The 20,111-nt window shown below is 34.1% G+C and overlaps 3 protein-coding genes across 4 annotated transcripts; 2 read left to right on the top strand and 1 right to left on the bottom strand.

Moving 5' to 3' along the window:
- The first annotated feature begins 844 nt into the window (after positions 1-844).
- On the top strand, positions 845-3,525 carry LOC110656992 (galactoside 2-alpha-L-fucosyltransferase). The gene is made up of 2 exons (XM_021814016.2): positions 845-1,278; positions 1,938-3,525. Exons 1-2 carry the CDS (start codon positions 1,044-1,046, stop codon positions 3,398-3,400), a joined length of 1,698 nt encoding a protein of 565 aa, XP_021669708.2. The 5' UTR covers positions 845-1,043; the 3' UTR covers positions 3,401-3,525.
- A 1,427-nt stretch (positions 3,526-4,952) lies between these two features.
- On the bottom strand, positions 4,953-8,285 carry LOC110656994 (uncharacterized). Of its 2 annotated transcripts, none has more exons than XM_021814019.2 (5): positions 8,141-8,285; positions 7,307-7,460; positions 7,074-7,183; positions 5,377-5,519; positions 4,953-5,278 (listed from the first exon to the last, which is right to left on the bottom strand). In XM_021814019.2, exons 2-5 carry the CDS (start codon positions 7,446-7,448, stop codon positions 5,236-5,238), a joined length of 438 nt encoding a protein of 145 aa, XP_021669711.1. In that variant the 5' UTR covers positions 7,449-7,460; positions 8,141-8,285; the 3' UTR covers positions 4,953-5,235. The 2 variants fall into 2 exon arrangements, with proteins under 2 accessions (XP_021669711.1, XP_021669712.1); XM_021814020.2 differs by having other exon boundaries at positions 7,307-7,450; positions 8,141-8,270.
- A 96-nt stretch (positions 8,286-8,381) lies between these two features.
- Positions 8,382-19,505, top strand: LOC110656993 (uncharacterized). The gene is made up of 20 exons (XM_021814017.2): positions 8,382-8,586; positions 8,656-8,725; positions 8,839-8,881; positions 9,176-9,253; positions 9,384-9,468; positions 9,632-9,714; positions 10,827-10,884; positions 11,195-11,305; positions 11,810-11,867; positions 12,143-12,239; positions 13,266-13,301; positions 13,672-13,808; positions 15,151-15,221; positions 15,326-15,379; positions 16,227-16,369; positions 16,793-16,930; positions 17,436-17,651; positions 17,826-17,885; positions 18,389-18,649; positions 19,122-19,505. The coding sequence occupies exons 1-20, from the start codon at positions 8,439-8,441 to the stop codon at positions 19,248-19,250; spliced, it is 2,076 nt and encodes a 691-aa protein (XP_021669709.2). The 5' UTR covers positions 8,382-8,438; the 3' UTR covers positions 19,251-19,505.
- The last annotated feature ends 606 nt before the right edge of the window (positions 19,506-20,111 follow it).

The raw sequence follows: 20,111 nt of genomic DNA, 5'->3' as shown, positions 1-20,111 counted from the left end.
ATCCTAATACCTTAAAGCCTTTTTCCTCTCATTTTTTGATCTTTTTCTTTCGTTATTGATCGAAGTTTCTTTGCTTACCGCTAGTTTCCCTTCTCAATTTTTAGTGAAGAAGAGTCCAAGAGCACAAAGCAGAGCAGAGACCAAAGGTCACCATGCCAGTCGTAGTCTCGGGTGCAACTTCTTTTATGTAGCGGCCTCGCCTTCAACCCTTGACCTTATTTGCATTTTTTAGGTTTCAACCCTTGACCTTATTTGCATTTTTTAGGTTTTGTTGTTGTGTTAATGGGTTATATTGTCATGAAAATGAATTACTTTTTGTGTGTATGCTTTGGGGATGAAAATCTCACGCAAAAAAAAAAGTAAGATTTCAAATTAGGGTTAACATTAGATTAGAGATGATTTAACTCAATTAAAAGAAAATGAAATTATAATTTCATTTCACACTAAGGATTAATTCTCTTAATTTAAACCAAGAGATTTAAAGGTAATAGAATACGTTGATTCAATTAGTAAAATCTATTTTCTTAATAAATTAGAATAAGTTAGAGTTTAAATTTTATCAATTGTTTACTATAATAATCTCTCAAAAAATTAATACCTAAACTTTTTTAAAAGAAAAATCAAAAGTTATATTATTTTTCAAAATGAAAGCCCCAGTCATAAATAATATCAAAACCCAAGAACTCTATAAAAAATTATAATAATAACAAAAATGTCTATTTTTTTCTTAAAAAAAAATTAATTTGAGCCCTTCAGAAGATATTTTCAAAATAATGATAACAACTTTGAAGTTGGGCTGTAAATGGGCTGAACTAAAAAGAGGCCATTGTCATCATGCGATTGCAATTGCGAGTGAACTGTGATACCAACATGTTTCCAGTTGCAACGTCTCTTAACGTTACCGACACAATCTATCTTCTCCACTCTACTTCCTCTTCTCTGCTCGAACCGTCCCTCGCTCTAACACAAAATCCACCATTCTCAAGCGACCCTTTTGACCCTGAAGTGACTTTACCCGATTAACGAATGAATAATTATCAAATATGAAGCGCTTCAAGAGGAATCCGGGGAACCGCTCGGATCCTGATGGGCAGAGTACTGTGGGGGAGACGGAAAGAAAATGTGGGTTTAACCCGATGAGAGTTATGGGTGGTTTGGTGGTCCTTTTGATGGCTCTTTCAGTTGTGTTTTCAGCATCTGTAGTTCTTAGAGACCCACCATCTGATAGTGCTTTGGAATCTTCACAACCAAAAGTTATTGAAATTGAAGAAGAAAAAGGTACTAGCTTTTTGGTTATTTTAATGGCTCTATCCCCTCCCCTCCACCACCCCCCACCCCCCCTCTATAGATATATCTTTTGCAGTTCATTGTGATCTATGTGCTGCTAGTGCTTTTGCTCTTATAATGGTTTTTTTCTTGGGTTTATAAATGAACCACTAGAGTATAATCTTCGAAGCTGCTTCAAAAACTGAAATTTTGTATCTAAAAGCTAATTACTACTGTTTATGATAGCTCAGCTAATCTTGATCTAGAGCTATATTAGCATAAATGCCACCTGTACATAAATCATGGCGTTTCTGTAATGGCCTTGTCTAATGTTCATATTTGCTTTCTTTTTAATTTCTATGATACCTTCCACTTGGATAAATCGTCAACGCAGGCATTCTTGTCAATCATATCCTACGGCCATACCTTACTTATGGCCATACCGGTTTGTGTTTGACTTATGATTTAAAGGAATAATTGCTATGTGTTTGCTTTGGCACATCAGAATAATCTTCAAGTTATTGTAGCACAGAGGACTTCTACTAGTAGGTGTACTTTTAGAAACTTACTTGCTAATCATGATCCATGATGTGCATAACATGATTTTTTTCATTGAGGGTACGAGACTCCTGTTTGTCTTGCTGATATGTTTGATCCCCCATTTTATCAAGTCCTAGGTTCAGAAGGTTTCTCAAAGCCTGCCGGGGTCCCTCAGCACAAGCTACTAGGTGGTCTCCTTGCTGCTACGGTCAGTGAAGAAACCTGTCTCAGCAGGTATCAATCAGTCGCTTATCGCAAAGAACTACCACATAAGCCCTCTTCTTACCTCATTTCTAGGTTGCGAAGTTACGAAATTCTCCATAAAAAATGTGGACCACGTACAGAATCCTACAACAAAACGCTTGAACAACTGAAGTCTGGACATCAGCCTGAACTCTCTGATTGTAGTTACGTGGTATGGATCTCCTTTAGTGGACTAGGGAATAGGATTCTGACATTAGCTTCAGCATTTCTCTATGCTCTTCTCACAAACCGAGTCCTACTTGTGGATCCTGGAGTTGACATGGTCGATCTCTTTTGCGAACCATTCCCAGAGGTATCCTGGTTTCTTCCCTTGGATTTCCCCCTGAAAGGTCAATTCAACAGCTTTAATCAGAGTTCTCCTAGCTGTTATGGAAGAATGCTGAAGGATAGCATTTCTAAAAATGTAAATAGATTGAAGCCAGCAAGTCATGTGTATCTCCATCTAATTCATGATTATGATGACCAAGATAAGCTTTTCTTCTGCGATGAAAATCAAGATTTTCTTCAGAAAATACCTTGGTTGATAATGAAAACAGATAACTACTTCGTTCCATCTCTCTTCTTGATGCCATCTTTTGAGCAAGAATTGAAAAATCTATTCCCAAATAAGGAAACAGTTTTCCACTTCTTGGGCCGATATCTATTTCACCCCACAAATTCAGTATGGGGACTTATTACTAGATACTATCACGCTTATTTAGCTAAAGCAAACGAAAAAGTAGGCATCCAGATCAGAATATTTGATTCTGGCGCTGGTCCGTTCCAATATGTGTTGGATCAGATCCTAGCTTGTGCTGTGAAGGAGAATCTGCTGCCTGAAATCAACAGGGAGGATCTCATCACCAGTCAATCTGGAACCAAGTCTAAAGCTGTTCTGGTGACATCTTTAAATTCTTGGTACTCTCAGAAGATGAGAAGCATGTACTGGGAACATCCATCTACGACAGGGGAATTAGTTGGTATTTACCAGCCAAGTCATGAAGAGTATCAGCAAACAGAAAAGCAGATTCACAACAGAAAGGCATGGGCAGAAATGTATTTACTGAGCTTAACCGATGTGCTGGTCACAAGCTCTTGGTCCACCTTTGGCTATGTGGCTCAAGGTCTTGGAGGGTTGAAGCCATGGATACTCTACAAACCTGTGAATCAATCAGCCCCTGATCCACCCTGTGGTCCAGTAATGTCCATGGAGCCTTGTTTCCATGCACCTCCATTTTATGACTGCAAGGCTCGGAGAGGGGTCGACACTGGTGCACTGGTACCTCATGTGCAGCACTGTGAGGACATGAGCTGGGGTCTCAAACTTGTTAATGCTAACGATGGATTATAGCCAGTTGGGTAGTGTGCTTGTTGTGATCATACTTATCCATATTGTTTTTAAGTTGTACATCAAAATCTGCAATACATTTTCGTGTATCTTAATTTTTTGGTAATAATTCCCGTGATTCTTCAGTAGCAATAGTGGCACTGATTTAATTGGAATAAATTATTTTTTTAGAGCATTGTATCAGTAAATTTTGAATTAGAGTCGCTCAAAGTTTTATGCCCATTTTTATTATTTATTTATCTCTTTTCTGATTAAACTTTATTTTTTTTGCATGTGCAAGATTTTTTCTTAATGCTCAAGGGCGTTATATGTAGATATGGGTGTGATCAGAATTTGAACTAGAATCAATTTAATCAAAATTGGCTAAAACTAATCAACAAGGTTGATAAGAGTGGCAAAAGACTCTATGTATGCCTTAAACAAGGTTGATTGTTCATCCTTGTAAATGAAGAAAATCCCTGCTAAGAGCGCTTACTCCCATAATAGGCCTTTCCAGTACGAGCATGATTAAGTCTAACCTAAGGGTGAGTATTTGGTTCAAATTGAATCAAACCGAACCAAATTAAATTATGAAAACTAAATTACTTATTTTAGAAACCGAACCGAATCAAAATAGATGAAAAATCGAATCAAACCGAACTGTTTTATTTTGGTTTGGTTCGATTCAAACCGATCGATTTTTATTTTTAATTAACTTTTCAATTTAGACTTGATTTTTAAGTTATTTGGTCTAATTTTAACTTTAGTTTGAACCTAATAAATATTAATCAATGAAATTAAATAATATATATATATATAATTAAATATAATTCATAAATTTCCCCTGAAATTAAATCAATTCAAAAATTGATTTGATTCAATTTGATTCGATTTGAATATATAAATTACTATTCGGTTCGGTTCAGTTTAATCGATTTTTTTCTCTTTAAAACCGAACCAAACCAAAATAACAGAATTTTTTTTAAAATAAAACCGAACCGATTGAACCAAATTGAATCGATTCAGTTCGATTTTTTAGTTTGAACTGAAATCTGCTCAACCCTAGTCGGTTCTAGGCTAGGAGATGCCTGTGGTTTACTACCCAAAAAAAAAAAAATCGGCTAAAACTAAGTTTGATTAAAACTTTTTTAGCCCTAACTAAAATCATATCATATAATTCAATTTTGAATTAAAAATACAATTTTTACTTTTCAAAAAAATTAACTCAAATCTCCAACCCTCAAAATCAAAATTATCAGTCTGATTCTGACCAGAAACCAGACAATTCCCAGGCTTAGTTACAAGGGCTTTAAGTGTGTGTGTATATATATATATATATATATATATTCTTTTTTTTTTTTTGAATTAAAAATAAAATTTTCACTTTTCAAAAAAATTAACTCAAATCTCCAACCATCAAAATCAAAATTATCAGTCTGATCTGACCAGAAACCAGACCGTTCCCAGGCTTAGTTATAAGGGCTTTAAGTGTGTGTGTGTGTGTATATATATATATATATATATATTTGGTAAACAATATGAGTGCATGGTAAGTTGACATTGAAAAAAGAGGAAATTGATGAAGCATAGGGTTCAAAATTAGTACTGATCAAAGGATATGCGTATGACAAGGGCTTCACATAATTCTCTTAAATATATCATCATTATTGTAGATGAACATAGGGGAAAAAAAGAAACAGATCAAAACACTCGGATATTCATCTTGAATAATCTTGCTTAGTAGGGTATTCAAGCATCAAAATGTTGACGAACCTCACCTAGATTTCCGAAGTACAAAATGTCGATACCCATCTACAAGTAACTAGTTTTGAGCCCCTTGATCCAAATGCTGCATTCCATCAATTCTTCCTCCCTTCACATAAGATTATGTGATATCCATGACTGCACAAAAATTTAGAATTAGTCAACCAATTGTATGCAGCAGGAATCTAGAATTACAAAAAGTGGCTACCAAGGATTAAATGCCAAAAACTCATTACGTTGATTTAAATGGCGCACTGGTAGCTCCAACAGCCGTGCTGAAGGCAACTTCCTGGAATGGACCAGCCATCTTTCCACGTGGAAACCACCCAAGATCTCCACCCTTCTTCCCAGAAGGACATTCTGAGTATTCTGCTGCTAGCTGAGAAAAGAAATTGAAAAGATATTACATGATAGACACTCATGAAATACGAAATAATAAAACAATATGGTTATCATTTTGGCTCAGTCCACCAAAAAAATCAAACGGCAACTTGAAAATCCACATCAGAGGCTCAAAAATAAGGTTAACCTATTAATCTTATTTGAGAGTTTACCTTAAGGGTGAAAAAACTATTTACTCCTCAGATTAGGTTTAGTAGTAGGTTCATATTGTCTGAAAATCAAATTAATTAGTCACTGACATTTGATTTAGTGAACTATTTAGTCATTTCATCCACTTTTTCTTTAGTGAACAGATAAAATGGTAGTCAAATGTCTAAAATGCACCTGAAATTCTAAAAATATCTTCATTAACAAAGAAAATTATTTTTCAATAAAAAGAAACATTTTTTTAAAATTTTCCTCTTCTAATTTCTTTCAAAAAATTATTTCAAATAAAAACTGTTAATTGATGGTATTTTTAGAATTTCACATATATTTTAGACCTTTTAACTGATTTTTTAACGATTGACTAATGGAAAACTGGATGGAGGGGCCAAATGGTTTATTAAATCAACTGTCATAGGCCAATTAGTTTGATTTTCAAACAGTAGGGACCTATTAATTTATTATGACCCAATCTCAGGGAACAAATAGTTATTTACCCTTATTTTAATATGAAAGGATCCTTTAACCTCTTCCATTTTTCTTAACCTCTAAATTTGGAAGTTAAAGGATGTAAATAGAGCTTTTAAACATTTTTAAACCCATTAACCTAAAATTAACCTTCATTTACATTCTGTTCCTTTCTTTTACCTTCATTAGATTCCTTCTTCATCATCCTTAAAATTCCCATGCAATGCCTAGATTTAATGACATTAAACCACTGAAGATTCACACCTAGAACCAACCTTGAGGAAGATTCAGCTAGGTTTTTTAAGTGTAAAGCGTGAACATAGGTTGCTATTAGTTAAAGTTAAACTACCAACATGAACAAGAAGGTAGGCAGTGCAGCAGTGGCACATCATATTCATCAACACTCTGATCTGATAATTTCTATTTTGTACAATGATCTGATGCCGTTCATTTTATTTTGTACCCTTATATCATGTGGATCAATGAAACAAGGTACTATCATATTCATAAAAAATCAATTAAATTCCCTTACCCCTGATTTTCACTGGTTTTGAGCATTGAATACTGGTCCCTGTGATGCAAATTATAACTTTGAAATTTATCCTTATAAAGATTTTCAACTTTACTGAGAGCATTGAATTCTAAAATTATATAACCAGTAACCTAAACAAAAATATGATACATTATAAAAATAACACAAATAGGATTCTCTTCATTGATTATTTAATTTAATGTAAATATATGCACAATTGATAAATGTTCTGGTATGACAATTGGTTTTCTTGAATTCACATAATAAGAGACCCATAAGATTATTGTAAGTGTTTAGTAGTTGGGAAAAAAATATTAATCTGTTATCTTTAACAAAGTAGATCTTAAAGTGTCAAACAATTCTAAGATTGCAATCTAGTGGATTCACCTTTGCAAACTCTGCAGGTGGGACTTTGTCTCCATTGCTAAGCCAACCATCTTGCAGTTTCTTGTATGCTTCATTGATTTTACCTTGCTTCTCACATAAGATATGCCTTGCTAAAGCAAATAAAAACCAAAATAAATGCCTTGATAGTAAGGATTTCAAAACATGTAATACAAAGAAACGTTTCAGGAAAAGAGAGAGAGAGAGAGAAAGAAGTCAGGGTGGGGGTGAAAAACCTTTTACATATGTGCAGGTGCCAAGTCCATCTGATTTTCCAGCTTTCCCTTTACCCTTTGAAGCACTCTCATCACTTGCACCTCCTGCCTGCTTCCCTTTGCCCTTCCCTCCTGCATCCTTTGGTTTTGAGTCCTTCCCCATTGCTAGAATAACCTAATAAGACCTTATTATAAAACAGCATAAAGAAAGACTGAAATTTAAAAGTTCAAACCTCCTAGGACATAGAAAATTGTTTTCTAACAATGTATCTCTTATGTCACTCTTTTTTCATTTTTCTTTTTTTCCTTTTTCTCTTAAAAATAATCCTCTGAATTCTCACCATTCATATTTACATTTCACTCCTAAATTATAAAGCAATTTGGTAATTTCAGAATCCAACTTACTAAAGACCAAATACTTCCACGGCAATCAAATTTAATTTGATTTACAATAAGATTCAATGCAAGAGAGCAAAGAACCAATCCCAGATGTCATCCTATGCTACTTCCACTAAAAAGGTAGGCAACATATACAAGAAACACAGAACAAACAAGAACTTGGAAATATTCAACCACACATCACCAACATCAATTCTCTTCTATATTGGCAAAATCCCATTATACCAACATGCAAATTATATCCCACCATTAATCCGCTATTCAATATTCAAGAATCCAACCACACCCAGTTACAGAAACTACAATTTGAGAAGCCATTATTATTATTATTATTTTTTTCCGAAAGAGAAGCCATTGATTAGAGAAAGATAATTTGATTGGGCCCATTGCAAAATAAGGATTAAGAAATCTGAAGCGGTTGAGAGAAGAGATCCAAAAAAGGGTTAGGTAATTTACCTCAAGACTACGACCAAAAGGCTTCTGCAAGATAACCGAGAAACCAGCGGCAGCAGGCAGCAGCTACAAAAAGATCAACAAACTGCTGTAGCAACAGCAAGCCATTTCTTTGACATAATTACAAGTTTGCCCTTCAAGATTGTTTATGTGGGCTAAATAGGCTTAACTAATTTTGGGCTTTTCTTGGGCTTAAGTAATTGCCCTCCCGCTCTCGCCTTCTTAAGATTATTCTCCTGTAGTCCACTCCACGCTGACTAACTCTCCGGGGGGCCCCGATAGTAGCAAGAAAAGTTTCGCAATGGCTACAGGAGGATTAAGAGGAGCGGCGAGCTCTTCATTCTTATCACCGATCAAAGCCTACGCTGTGCCTCTCTTTCTCTTCGCCCTCGCTATTTTCTATCAGCTCGTTGTTCTTCCTCGCTCTTTTCCTCCTTCTCACTACGATGGTCAGTATTATGATCAATGATTATTCACACATATTATGATATTCTTTTATTAACCTTGAGTTTGTGCAGTTTTGGGCATTAAAAGTTATAGTTCCATTGAAGAAGTGAAAAATGCTTACGAGAAACTGTCTTCCAAGTGGTGAATCCTCTCTCTCATTTAATTTTAGCGTCAAATTCTTGATTTGCTTCTTTTGTTGGTACGTTTATTTATTGTGACTGCTGAAATTTGAAGAAAAAAAATTTTCTTTACAGGAATTCAGGCATCGAGGTTCCTACTGCTGCTAATTTTTTAGAGGTCAGTTAATTTGAATTCCTTGATCAAAGGCTCATCCTCATTTCATCATACTTCGTCATATGTTTTTTACTACTATAGTGTTAAGAAAATAAAATCCTATAGAAACGGTAGGCTCATTAGGCTACAGTGATCGCCAACGTATGTTCATTATATAGAATAGAAAAGGGCGATATTATAACTGAAGCAAGTGCTTTTTTCCTCTTTGATCTACTGAACATTGTGAGATGATTATTGCTATGTTATGTTTTATTGTTATGTGCAATGAATTGTTTTGATTATGTTGTATTGTGTCAGATTCAATATGCTTACGAGTTGTTGACGAATCCTTTGTGGAAAAGGGACTACGACATTTTTGGCATTGATGAGCAACTTGTGAGTACCTGACTCCTGGAATATTGCTTGCTACTAAAATACTTCTAGTTTGTTCCCAAATCCCCAACACTTTCCTCTGTCTCCCAGTTTATGCATTTTTTATTCGTGACCTGAAATTTGTTTGTCCTAGCTTGCTCTTGACAAGTTCAAAGAGCAATATGCTGGGGAAAGCTTTTCACGCATTGGACTTCCCTTACTAGAAGCTACATATTCTGGTTAGTAATGATCACATACCTAGGCCTTTCTTTCTTTTTTTTTTTTTTTTAAAAAAATTCCATTTATATATTTTTTTAAACCAAACATTTCTCAGCACACAAATTTTATTTTTTGAAAGCATTAAAGTAGTCTAATCAATAGATTATCTTACGTTGATATCAGATCCTGGAGATCATGCTCTTACTGTTGTTACATCTGAGAACTTCGGGTCTATGTTTACTAATTCTAAGACATGGCTCATTGAGGTATAATGATTATTCATGACTTTTCAATGCATTATTTAAATCAGAATATGCATTGTGTTAGGGCCTTTTTTTGTTCCCTTTTTCCAATAAAATACATTTATCAAAATATAGTTAATTTCATAAATCAAATTATTCACTAAAGTATCTTTTTGTCTACTTCACTTTAAAGTTTATGTTCTAAAAAAGTGGTATATTCTGATCATTGAAGATCTCTGTGAAACCCTTTTTTTTTTTTTTCAATTCTGTAATTACTAGTTGGGATTTAAAGGTTGGTCAGTATAATTGGGGTGAAATATAGCAACATGCATTGAGATCAGTATAATTTTAACTCAACTCAACTCAACTCAACTAAGCCTTTATCCTAAAAATTTATTGGGGTCGGTTATATGGATTCTCTTTCTCCACTCTAAACGATTTTGAGTTAAATTTTCGGAAATCTGTAATGCCAGTATAACATTAACATTTAACAATAAAATGTGAAATTGTAGGGCAACTTCTCAAATGGTAGAATAGATGATATTGTTTCACTTTAAAGTCTATGTTCAAAAAAAGTGGTATATTCTGATCATTGAAGATCTCTATGAAACTTTTTTTTTTTTTTCAATTCTGTAATTACTAATTGGGATTTAGAGGTTGGTCAATATAATTGGGGTCAAATATAGCAATATGCATTGAGACCAGTATAACATTAACATTGAGCATAAAATGTGGAATTGTAGGGCAACTTCTTAAATGGTAGAATAGATGATCATTAATAACTTAAGAGTTGAAGTGCTGTACACTGTGCATGCACATGCATGCGTGTTTGTTCTTGACAGAGAGGAATTGCCTTCTTCCATGCATTGTGACAGTTGGCATTTGTATTTGCACTTTTGGTTGAGAAATCAAAATTGAATGGATAAATCTAATAAGTTTCGGCTTTGTTCCTCTTCTTTTTTCCCCTTCCTTTTATAGAAAGGCTTTTTTTTAGCTCTCCTATATGTTACCGCATGTATATGAAGTTTATGAAAGGTGTATCAATCATGAAATAATACAATCTTATGTTATATATGTGTAGTCGAGAACTAATTCTGTTTGTTGTTAGCTGACTTCAAGTTGAAATTTGGTTGCAGATATATTCAGATGGGAGCAGCCGCAGTGCTCAATTCTTTAATTCTTGGAAAGAAATCAGTATGTTATAATCATCAAAATTTTGTAGTCAAAGTTTTTGAAAGTTCTCTGTTGGAAAGTTATCTTTTCTACTTCTGCTTTGAAATTTTGCTTATCTATTTATAGTTTCCATATAAAAATATATTCACTGGAAATGTAAATAAATTTTACCTTACCTTTTTTTTTTTTCAAAAATGTCATTCATTATTTTTTGCACTCTATCTAGAGTCTAGACCTGTAAAAGGTTCTGCTTGCATTGATTCTCCATCTTTAATAACATGCAATGTGGTTAACTCTTTGAGATTTCATTTTCTACTGTCTGTACATTCAGCTTCTTTATTGGAAGGGGTTGCAAACACTGGTATGGTGGAACTTGGCGATGTGCAACTTACAACGTCCCTTGCTGAGAGAAAACCAACAGGGCATTTCTTCTTTAGGAATGGTAAGTGCTTATTTTTAGTCATATTTTATTCAAAGGAAAGTTTTTTATGTTAATTCTAAAAGTATTATTTAGTATTTGATATGTCAATGGAACAGCACTCACGTGTAGCTTCCAGTATTGCAATTTCAATGGGAGGGTTGGCTGTCTTGCGGTAGTGAATGCTTGAACCTAATGCTTGCCATTACTGTGCTACAAGCACCTTGTAGCGTGAACTTAGTGTGATTATAGGATTGATGGAATGAGAATAAGCTGAACTGTCAAAAGGCATTCATGCATTTTAAGAGTCAATTTTTTTTTCCCCTTCAAGCTCTCTAGTCACTTTGTTGAGGCTCATTATTCTAATTTATGTTATGTACTGCTTTTGTTTCTAGACATTTTTAATTGATGCTTTGAAGTATGCTTCTCATAGATTTGAACCTTTTTTGTCCAGTATCTTCAGTTATAGGCTCTAGAGCCTACTGCAGCACTTGTTTCTTGTTTTTAACTTGATAGAAATGATTACAGGGCTTCCTTCACTAGTGGCTTTTCCACCGGGGTGTAGAACTTCAGATTGTCTTATTAGGTGAGTAAGAGTTGGCAGTTGGAGACACAATTAAAAAAAAAATGTTCAGTAAAATAGAAGCTTTTTATTTTTGTTCTATATTTGAGGAGCTGGGCTGGAAAGTGGAAAGTGAAATCGCAAATTTTAATATATTGTGGAAGCTTTACACAAAGCTTTTTGACATTAATAATATGATGTATCCAAAATCTTTTGTGAGTATCATGTGCAACCCTCCTCTTATGTTTTTGCTTACTGGATATTAGTGGAATGGCACTAAATTTTTTCTTCTGAATTAGGTATGAGGGAGATCTCTCGATCGATGCTGTTACTGATTGGACTGCAACTGTCATACTTGGTTTACCTCGCATTTTGTATTATTCCAAGGAGTCACTGGTAAATTGTAGCCATTCTCTAAAATTCATATTCTTGTTTTGAAAATAAAATAAAATAAAATAAAATCTTTGTTCTTTTTTACTTTAGATATTAGGGACACAATTAAATGGACCACGCGTGAAAGCCTGTGTGAAGAAAACACGATAAATGGACCACCTTCAACATTTCACAATAATTCTTTTTTTAGCCTATCAGTTTTACTTTTCTCCTAATAAGGCAATGTATCTGTATGGAACATAAAGAATTATAAGAATGTGGATATTCTTAATGTATTTGATTTCTTTTGGCCTGTCTTATGAGTGATGATGCAAAAGCATTTTGTTTCTTTTCTGGTGCTTTGCCTCCTCTCCTTAATTTGCTGCCAAGTGTTCCATGTAGCTTGCTAGCCATGTAGTATCTCATTTCTTAAAATTTTCTTCAAGTGTTGAAAATTGGTAGGCATAGAAAGAACAAGTTGGAAGTGCACCCAGTGTGTTAATCACGCTTGGCAGAATTGGTGTTACTTTTGAGACATGACAATTTAAATCTTTGAGATTATTAAAAGTGAGAGGATGTGAAACGAGTTTGGAAACTGCAGTAATCTTTAATTCAATCTCAGGGAATAATCTGTGGGTTAAAAAAATGGAAAAAGAAAAGCAGAAAGAAAAATCCGTGGAAAAATCATCTTAGACTAAATCTAACAATATATGTTGGAGCCAGACCAGTGGTAGGTAAAATTAATATCAGATCCTTGTAAGTACAAGTTGATTTCAGTGTCATGAATTAGAAAGACTGATTACCATACATCTGCAGATTGTGCGGTGTAATTTTATGAGATAATCCGCCTGAAACCTTCACGCTAGCTAAATTTTCTGTTCATGGATAACTAAAGCCATGTGTATGCATATGCCTAAATTGTTTTTGGTGTATCTTATGATCTTAAATAAGAAGTATAATTAATTTTCTCTTTTGCATATCTACTGACTTTCTTTTTGTTATTTTGTCTACCTACCGTTGGAATGACATGAAACTATATTTTGATATCAGGGGAAGAATTTTCTGGCAAAATGTGGTCCACACAAGGTAGTTCTTCCTCACTTGCCCCTCCGTTTTTCTTTGAGACAATAAATGCATATGAATTCCAATATTTTGACTACTGCAACAAATGCTTATGTGAAAAGACTTAATCATTGTGTTATGGTACTCTCATTCTGGGCTGCCTTTACTTTATAGGGCCTGATGGCACTGGGTTTCTGGGTTGTGGTTTGCCACCAGCCTTTACTTCCCAATTTTTTCCTTCTGAAAAGAGTTGAAAAAATAAAAATGAATATGAATCTGTTAGTGGTCAGTCTGGCATACATTTGAGATTTAGTAGCCTTTCTTTGATTTGCATGTGGTTTGGTGACAATAACCTATAATAATATTAATACCAGGCTTTGCTTCCAACTTACAGGTAAAAGTCATTTTCTTCTCAAAAACAGGAGTGCGTGCTACTCCATTTGTACGTCAAACTGCAAAAAATTATTGGGCTTATGCCTGTTTTGCATTTGTGCTATGGCGAGAGGAGGATTTCTCCTTGTGGTGGAATACGTAAGTGGATGTGCTTTCTCCTTCACTAAATTGTACGCTGGATATTGTTTCATAAGGAGCCTATTATTGTGTTCTTTAGCCTGTTGTACTGATTCCTTTTTGGGCAGATACCACCAATACATCTTTTATTTTCTTAAATTGGGAAAACTATTTAACATTTTACTTCTTATTGTGTAACAAACACCATGGCAGACCTTAATTTTTAACTTGCAGTTCTTTTGAGGTGTATGATACTCCCTTCATTTGGCATGATTGGTGCAGAGTTCACCTCTTAATCATTGATGCATTATTCAACTGTTTGAAATGGGATTGTGTTGGATAACAATTATTTCTATAAAAATGATAATCCTAGTAGGTTCAACTTTTTGGTTAGAGGGAACCTAGGAGTTTGGGAGAGGGAGATGATCTAGAAGATGGTAATAGCCCTTTATGAGTCTGGAGTGCACATGCAAGAGGAGGATAAGGGTATCAAAACTCTTGGTTCTGGATTTAACTTTAATTCAATGCCCTTAGGGAGCCTCGGATCAGTATTGATAAGTTGCTTAGTTAGGTTGGCCAAAATCTACGGGTTTGGTTTTTCCCGGTATAGAAATAAAAGAAACAGGAGCTACTCAAGATTAGGATTTCTTTTTGATCTAGTCAATTTACCATTCAAGAAAACTATAGGAGGGTGAGGTTGATTTCAATGTCACAACAAATTAAATGGATGTTGATGAAGAAATGGAGTTTATGTGGAATCTTATAACAATTTTTTTTTTTGGTCAGATGTCATAGAAGTAAAAACAAGTTTCTTATCCATAGAGATCTATTTCAGGAATAGAAGTGCCTTCAAAATTCTTTCTCAATTATTGGAAAGCCTTGTGGGGAAGAATTTTGATGAAGGGAAAATGCGTTGCAACTTCCTTATGCAAAAGGAGTGTTATTCACTTGCTTCATCATTGTGATTGGATGACACTTTTTAATGCTTGCAAACCAGTTTTATATTTAGAATATGGAGATGGAATTTGATGCATCGACTGTGGAAAGGTTTATACTGTAAAGTTTGTAGAAGTAAAGGATGCCATTCCCATGGCTATTTTGTGTTTGCCTTGTAGTGAGAAGAATCTGAGGGCTTTTGAAACAGGGAAACCTGTGGAGAAGTGGAAAGAAAAATGGCTGCAGACTCTTCAGTTTTGAGCAGCAGGAAATTTCGTCTGATTATTTTTATTTTTATTTTATTTTTGTTTTTGTGTATGTGTAGAGACTGTTATGCTCTGTACTCCTAGCATGCACTGGAGATACTTTCTTTGCTTTCTTTTTTACCCCTATTCTTGCTTCTACTAATAAAAGAAATGAATTATAGGTTTGAGGTGGAATCTGCCCCTGCTATTGTATTCCTGAAAGATCCAGGTGTTAAACCTGTCATTTTCCATGGTATGTATTTCTTTATATTTTCATGTTTGCTTTTGGTACCTATAAAACTTTGTTATATAATTTCTTTGAATGAAGCGGGCTTACCTTTGTGTATTATTGTGCAGGATCATTCAACACTTCATGGTTTGCAGATGTCATGGAAAAAAATAAACAGCAAGGTATTCGCAAGTAGTTGTTGGTTAATTTAATTAACTGGTATCACTCATATTTAGTGAAATGACACCTTAATGTTGTAAATAGTCTTTTGCAGAGAAGTTGATAACTCGCACATATGATGTTGCTAGATTTACTAAATACTTTTCTTTTGGGGTCTCATTGATCAGCCACTTACCAGAAAGTTTTGTTGGCTTTGCTACTGTGTTACCAATTCTTCTTCTAGAATTCTTACTTTGCCATTTGAATTGTTCATGTTCTATATACCGGGATGAATTAAATCCAGTTGATGTTACTGCTCTCGATGCTACTATTATTAACTTAGAACTTATATTAAGCACAATAGTTGATTGTGTTTGCCAAAATTTTCATTAATAGCTGAAGCTCTGTTAAGAAAGAATAATGATCTAATATCAAGTGATAGAACCATGACATATCAAGGTTAGAAATAATATTTGCAATTCATTTAACAAAATGTTTTAGTTATATGTCTGTGTGTGTGTGTGTGTGTGTGTGTGCATTAGAAACGAATGTTAAAGAATTCAAAAACTTGAAATTTTTGGTAATTAGCCAATATTGTATTTGTTGTAATGAAATCAGTACTCAACAGTACCAAATTAAACAATTCAAGGATCCAATAAGATATGTCTTTAATTGAAGGGCTTAATAGCAAAATCTCAAAAAAAGTGAAGGGCTTTGTAATGATTTTGCTAAATAAAATTACACCAATTTTTGACTTTTCATAAAATTCTGAAACTCTCATATTAATCATACAGGGCTATTACACAAGACTACTACACAATCTTATAATAATCTGACTCTTGTAATTAATTTCATGTGTTGCATTTTCAGAACTTCCACAGTTAAGGAGTGTTAATTCAATGGAGCTTGGTTGTGATGCCCGAGGCTATTCTCGTAATGGAGTCAATACCATATCATGGTATTGTGTTATTCTAGCAGGAAGACTGGGCTCAGAACTCAACAAGATGCGTGAAGTAAGTACTTTTTATCCAGATTATCTTTTATCAGTTAAGCCATACTTCATGGAGGCCAAGATTGAATTTGCTGTTTTTATTCAGGAGAATTTACCAAATGCACGCACCTTCAATCTTTATCTCCACGTGTTATGTTTGTTACTGATAATTAAACTTGTGCAACTATCTGAATTACTTGTAGATCTGGTACCCATTTTTTCCTCACCCATTTACTGAAGTGTATTTATTTTTACATGGAAAAACTGTCATGTTCATTGTTGGAAATAGTTTTTATGATAATACATCTTTTATTTTATTAACATTTTTTGTAGGAGCATGGTGCTGTCTTGAATACTTGTATTGTGCTGTGTGATAGCTTGTGTTACGCAGTCCAATGTCCATGTATCTGTGGTATCTAATAGAGTGAATAACATGAGTTCATAGACCATGCGCAGGGTACAAGAACTATTATCAAATGATGGAGAGTTGAGTGATGTTGATAAAGATCAATCTTTACTGTTGTCAACTGCACTGAAAAACAGGCGATTGACATTTGCTTGGCTTGATGGAGAAGCTCAACAAGTGAGTTCTGTTACTTATTTTTGGTTATGCTGTTAATTTACACTAAGCTCTGTTGAATACACATAATAAGAGCTGGTCACTAATATCATGAAGATTATGCATGTCATGACATTAGTTATGGTGTATTAGATTGGACTGGCATTTAATTGTGTACCTAAATGTCATGAATTGGCCACGACTACAACTAAGGCTTGGCCTCAATGATTAAAAATCATCATGCATAACTAAATTGGCAAGGGGATGGACTTGTGATCTCTATGAACTCTATGCCCTGTTATCTTATGAAGCGAGATATGTTGTGGAATGTTTCACTTGTAAATTGCTAAAATTCTTTATTGCAATAACCAGTATCACATTTATCAAATTCACAGTCCATTTCCCCCTTTACAAATCAGTTGCAAAAACAATAAGGATAGCTATGAACCTTTGCAATATGCTCTCAGTAGCTATGAACCATCTCCATCATTTTGGCCCAAATCCATTAACACTATTTATTTTCATCCAGAAATATTGTTTCTTCTACCTTCATTCAGAAACCAGCTATGATACCTGTGGACCAAGGAGGGATCTGACTGATGTACCTAGGTTATTTATTGTACGTTACAAAAGGAATGCTACTCAAGATAATGTCAGGATTAGGAAAAATGTATTTGAATACGAGGAAGCAGATCCTGCATCACAGCTTGTGGCAAGGTACAATGGTTCAGATAAAATTCCACAGGTACAAAGACTTCATAGTAATTTTTTTTGTACATTAGTTTAAAATTCACTAATTGATCTATAGCATCATTTTTGTCATGTCCATTTTATTGAGTTGAATCTCAAAGGGAAGGAAACTATGATTTATGCTTGTTCTTTTCTCATTGTGTTTCTTTGTTTTTTAATTTTGGCACAGATCATTCAATGGATCTCGGGAACAATTAGGGATGGCGAAACCAGGGACCTCCCCTTCTTTGTAAGCTTCAAAACTTTCCTATTAGCAACTCTGAAAATAAGCCTAACTATGTCAAAGTGTTGATTTCCCATCTGAAGTGGGGTGTAAAGTGCTGGTAACCTTAACTAGTAAAGTTTTTTGTGCACCATGAGACATTGGAATGTGTCCTTCCATTAGGGACACAGATTTTATAAGAGACTGGGTTAACATCTGGTTGTATGGTCTAAGCTGTTGGACCTGTGTTTGCATTAATAATGTTGAACCAATACCTTAAAATGGTGCGCTTGTGTCATAACATTTTAAATTATCCAAGATGTAATTAGAATAATCTTATTTTCAAAATTTGGATACGGATAAGATAATGTGTATCATGGTGGGACCTTAAGAACCATCTGATAATAGATATAAGGTGGAAGTGGTCCTACACAGTGTTATGGTTAATACTTTGATGTGAAATATTTCTTGGAGTATATAGATACGTTTCTTAATGAGTGTTCTCTAACATTTATTTGTTCCCAATGCAGAAAACAAAAACTCCTGACCTTGTTCCTGAAGACACAGATCCTATCTGGTCAAAAGGTGTCCAAAGCATTCTATCCAGAAGTGTGGGAATCAAGCACATTCTCCTTAAAGTAATAGGCAAAACTTATGATCACATGGGAGATCCAAGGATTGGCCCAATATTACTTTTGGCAGCATTAATGTCTTTTGGTACTATGTGGCTGATGAGAAATCAACAAACTCGTCAGAGTCAATTAAGTCAACCAAGTCAATCAAATGTGAAGGTAAGTGAGCCATCTATAGGTGTGCATTTTTTTTCATGGTGTGCAACCACTATACATATCAGGAATTTAGGGTTTTATGAAAGCTCTTGCTATGTTAGTACATTTGTCTACGGAGTTTGCAAATAACATCTTTGTAAAGCAATGATCCTTAGCAAGGTGAAAGTCATCCTACTTCATGCTAGCAGAAGTCATCATTATCTGCATAGTTCGTTCTTCACGCTTGCAAAAGTCGTCATTATCTGCATAATTCTAATTGTTTCCGATATTTTAGATCAACTTTACAGATGCTGTTATATCTTTTATCTCTCTTTGTCATGCATTAGCTGCATGTTTAGATGCTTCAGCTTTTCATACGCATCTAATTGTTAATTGTATGTGCTTTGCCTTCAATTTTTAGTTCCTACATCTGATTCTCTGCATCCTTGTTTGTAAAGTACTTTCAAGGTAATTCTAGTGACCTGTCTTCTTACAGGATGAAATTATGCAAAAACGTAGAGAGAGGAGAAGGAATGCATCCAATGGGGATATGCCTCCTTCCATAACAGATATGGAACCAAAAGATGCTTACCAGATGCCGATGTCAGATTCAGATTCTGATTAGTCGGTGCTGGATTGATTTTGCGAAATCAGGTAGTTCTGAAGCTTGAATTGGCGACAAATAGCCGTTATAAAAATTGAAAAATTGATATTGTTAGCAATGAAGCTAGGTTGAATAGTTTAAATAGGTGTTTTTTCCTTCCCTTTTTTTTTTTAGAGAGCACAAACAAGACAAAAACAGCAAGCTGAATAGGATTGATTATTCCTCACTGCTGAAGTGAACTTTGTCAATGATATCATCACCAAGAATTACTGATGATACCATTGTTGTTGATTTCATTGATGGAAATTTAAGAATCTCACACACACACACACATATATATATATATATATATATATATATATTGAAGACTTTTATTATCCAGCACCTTTTTTTTTTTTTAACCGAAAAGGAAGTATGCCAAAGGAACAAACACTCTAGGCTTAGAGCTCACAAGTGAATAGGGGTGAGCATTCGGTTTAAATCGAACCGAACTGAATTGAATCATGAAAATTAAATTATATATTTTAAAAATTGAATCGAATCGAAATGGATAAAAAATTGAATCAAATCGAATCGCTCTATTTCAGTTCGATTCAATTTAAATCGATCGGTTTTTTATTAATTTTTTTAATTTAGACTTGATTTTTAAGTTATTTGATCTAATTGTGATTTTAATTTGAACTTAATAATCATTAATCAATGAAATTAAATAATTTAAATATATAAAATTATATATAATTCATAAATTTTTTATAAAAATAAATTAATTTAAAATTTGATTCGATTTGATTTGGTTCATTTTGAATATATAAAATTATTATTTGATTGGATTTGGTTTAATTAATTTTTTTCTTTTAAAATCCAATCGAATAGAAATAATTA

Source organism: Hevea brasiliensis, chromosome 17, assembly GCF_030052815.1.
Source record: "Hevea brasiliensis isolate MT/VB/25A 57/8 chromosome 17, ASM3005281v1, whole genome shotgun sequence".
Taxonomy (NCBI): domain Eukaryota; kingdom Viridiplantae; phylum Streptophyta; class Magnoliopsida; order Malpighiales; family Euphorbiaceae; genus Hevea; species Hevea brasiliensis.
The sequence above is the reverse complement of the archived record's forward strand: the minus strand, read 5'-3'. Positions and strand labels throughout refer to the sequence as shown.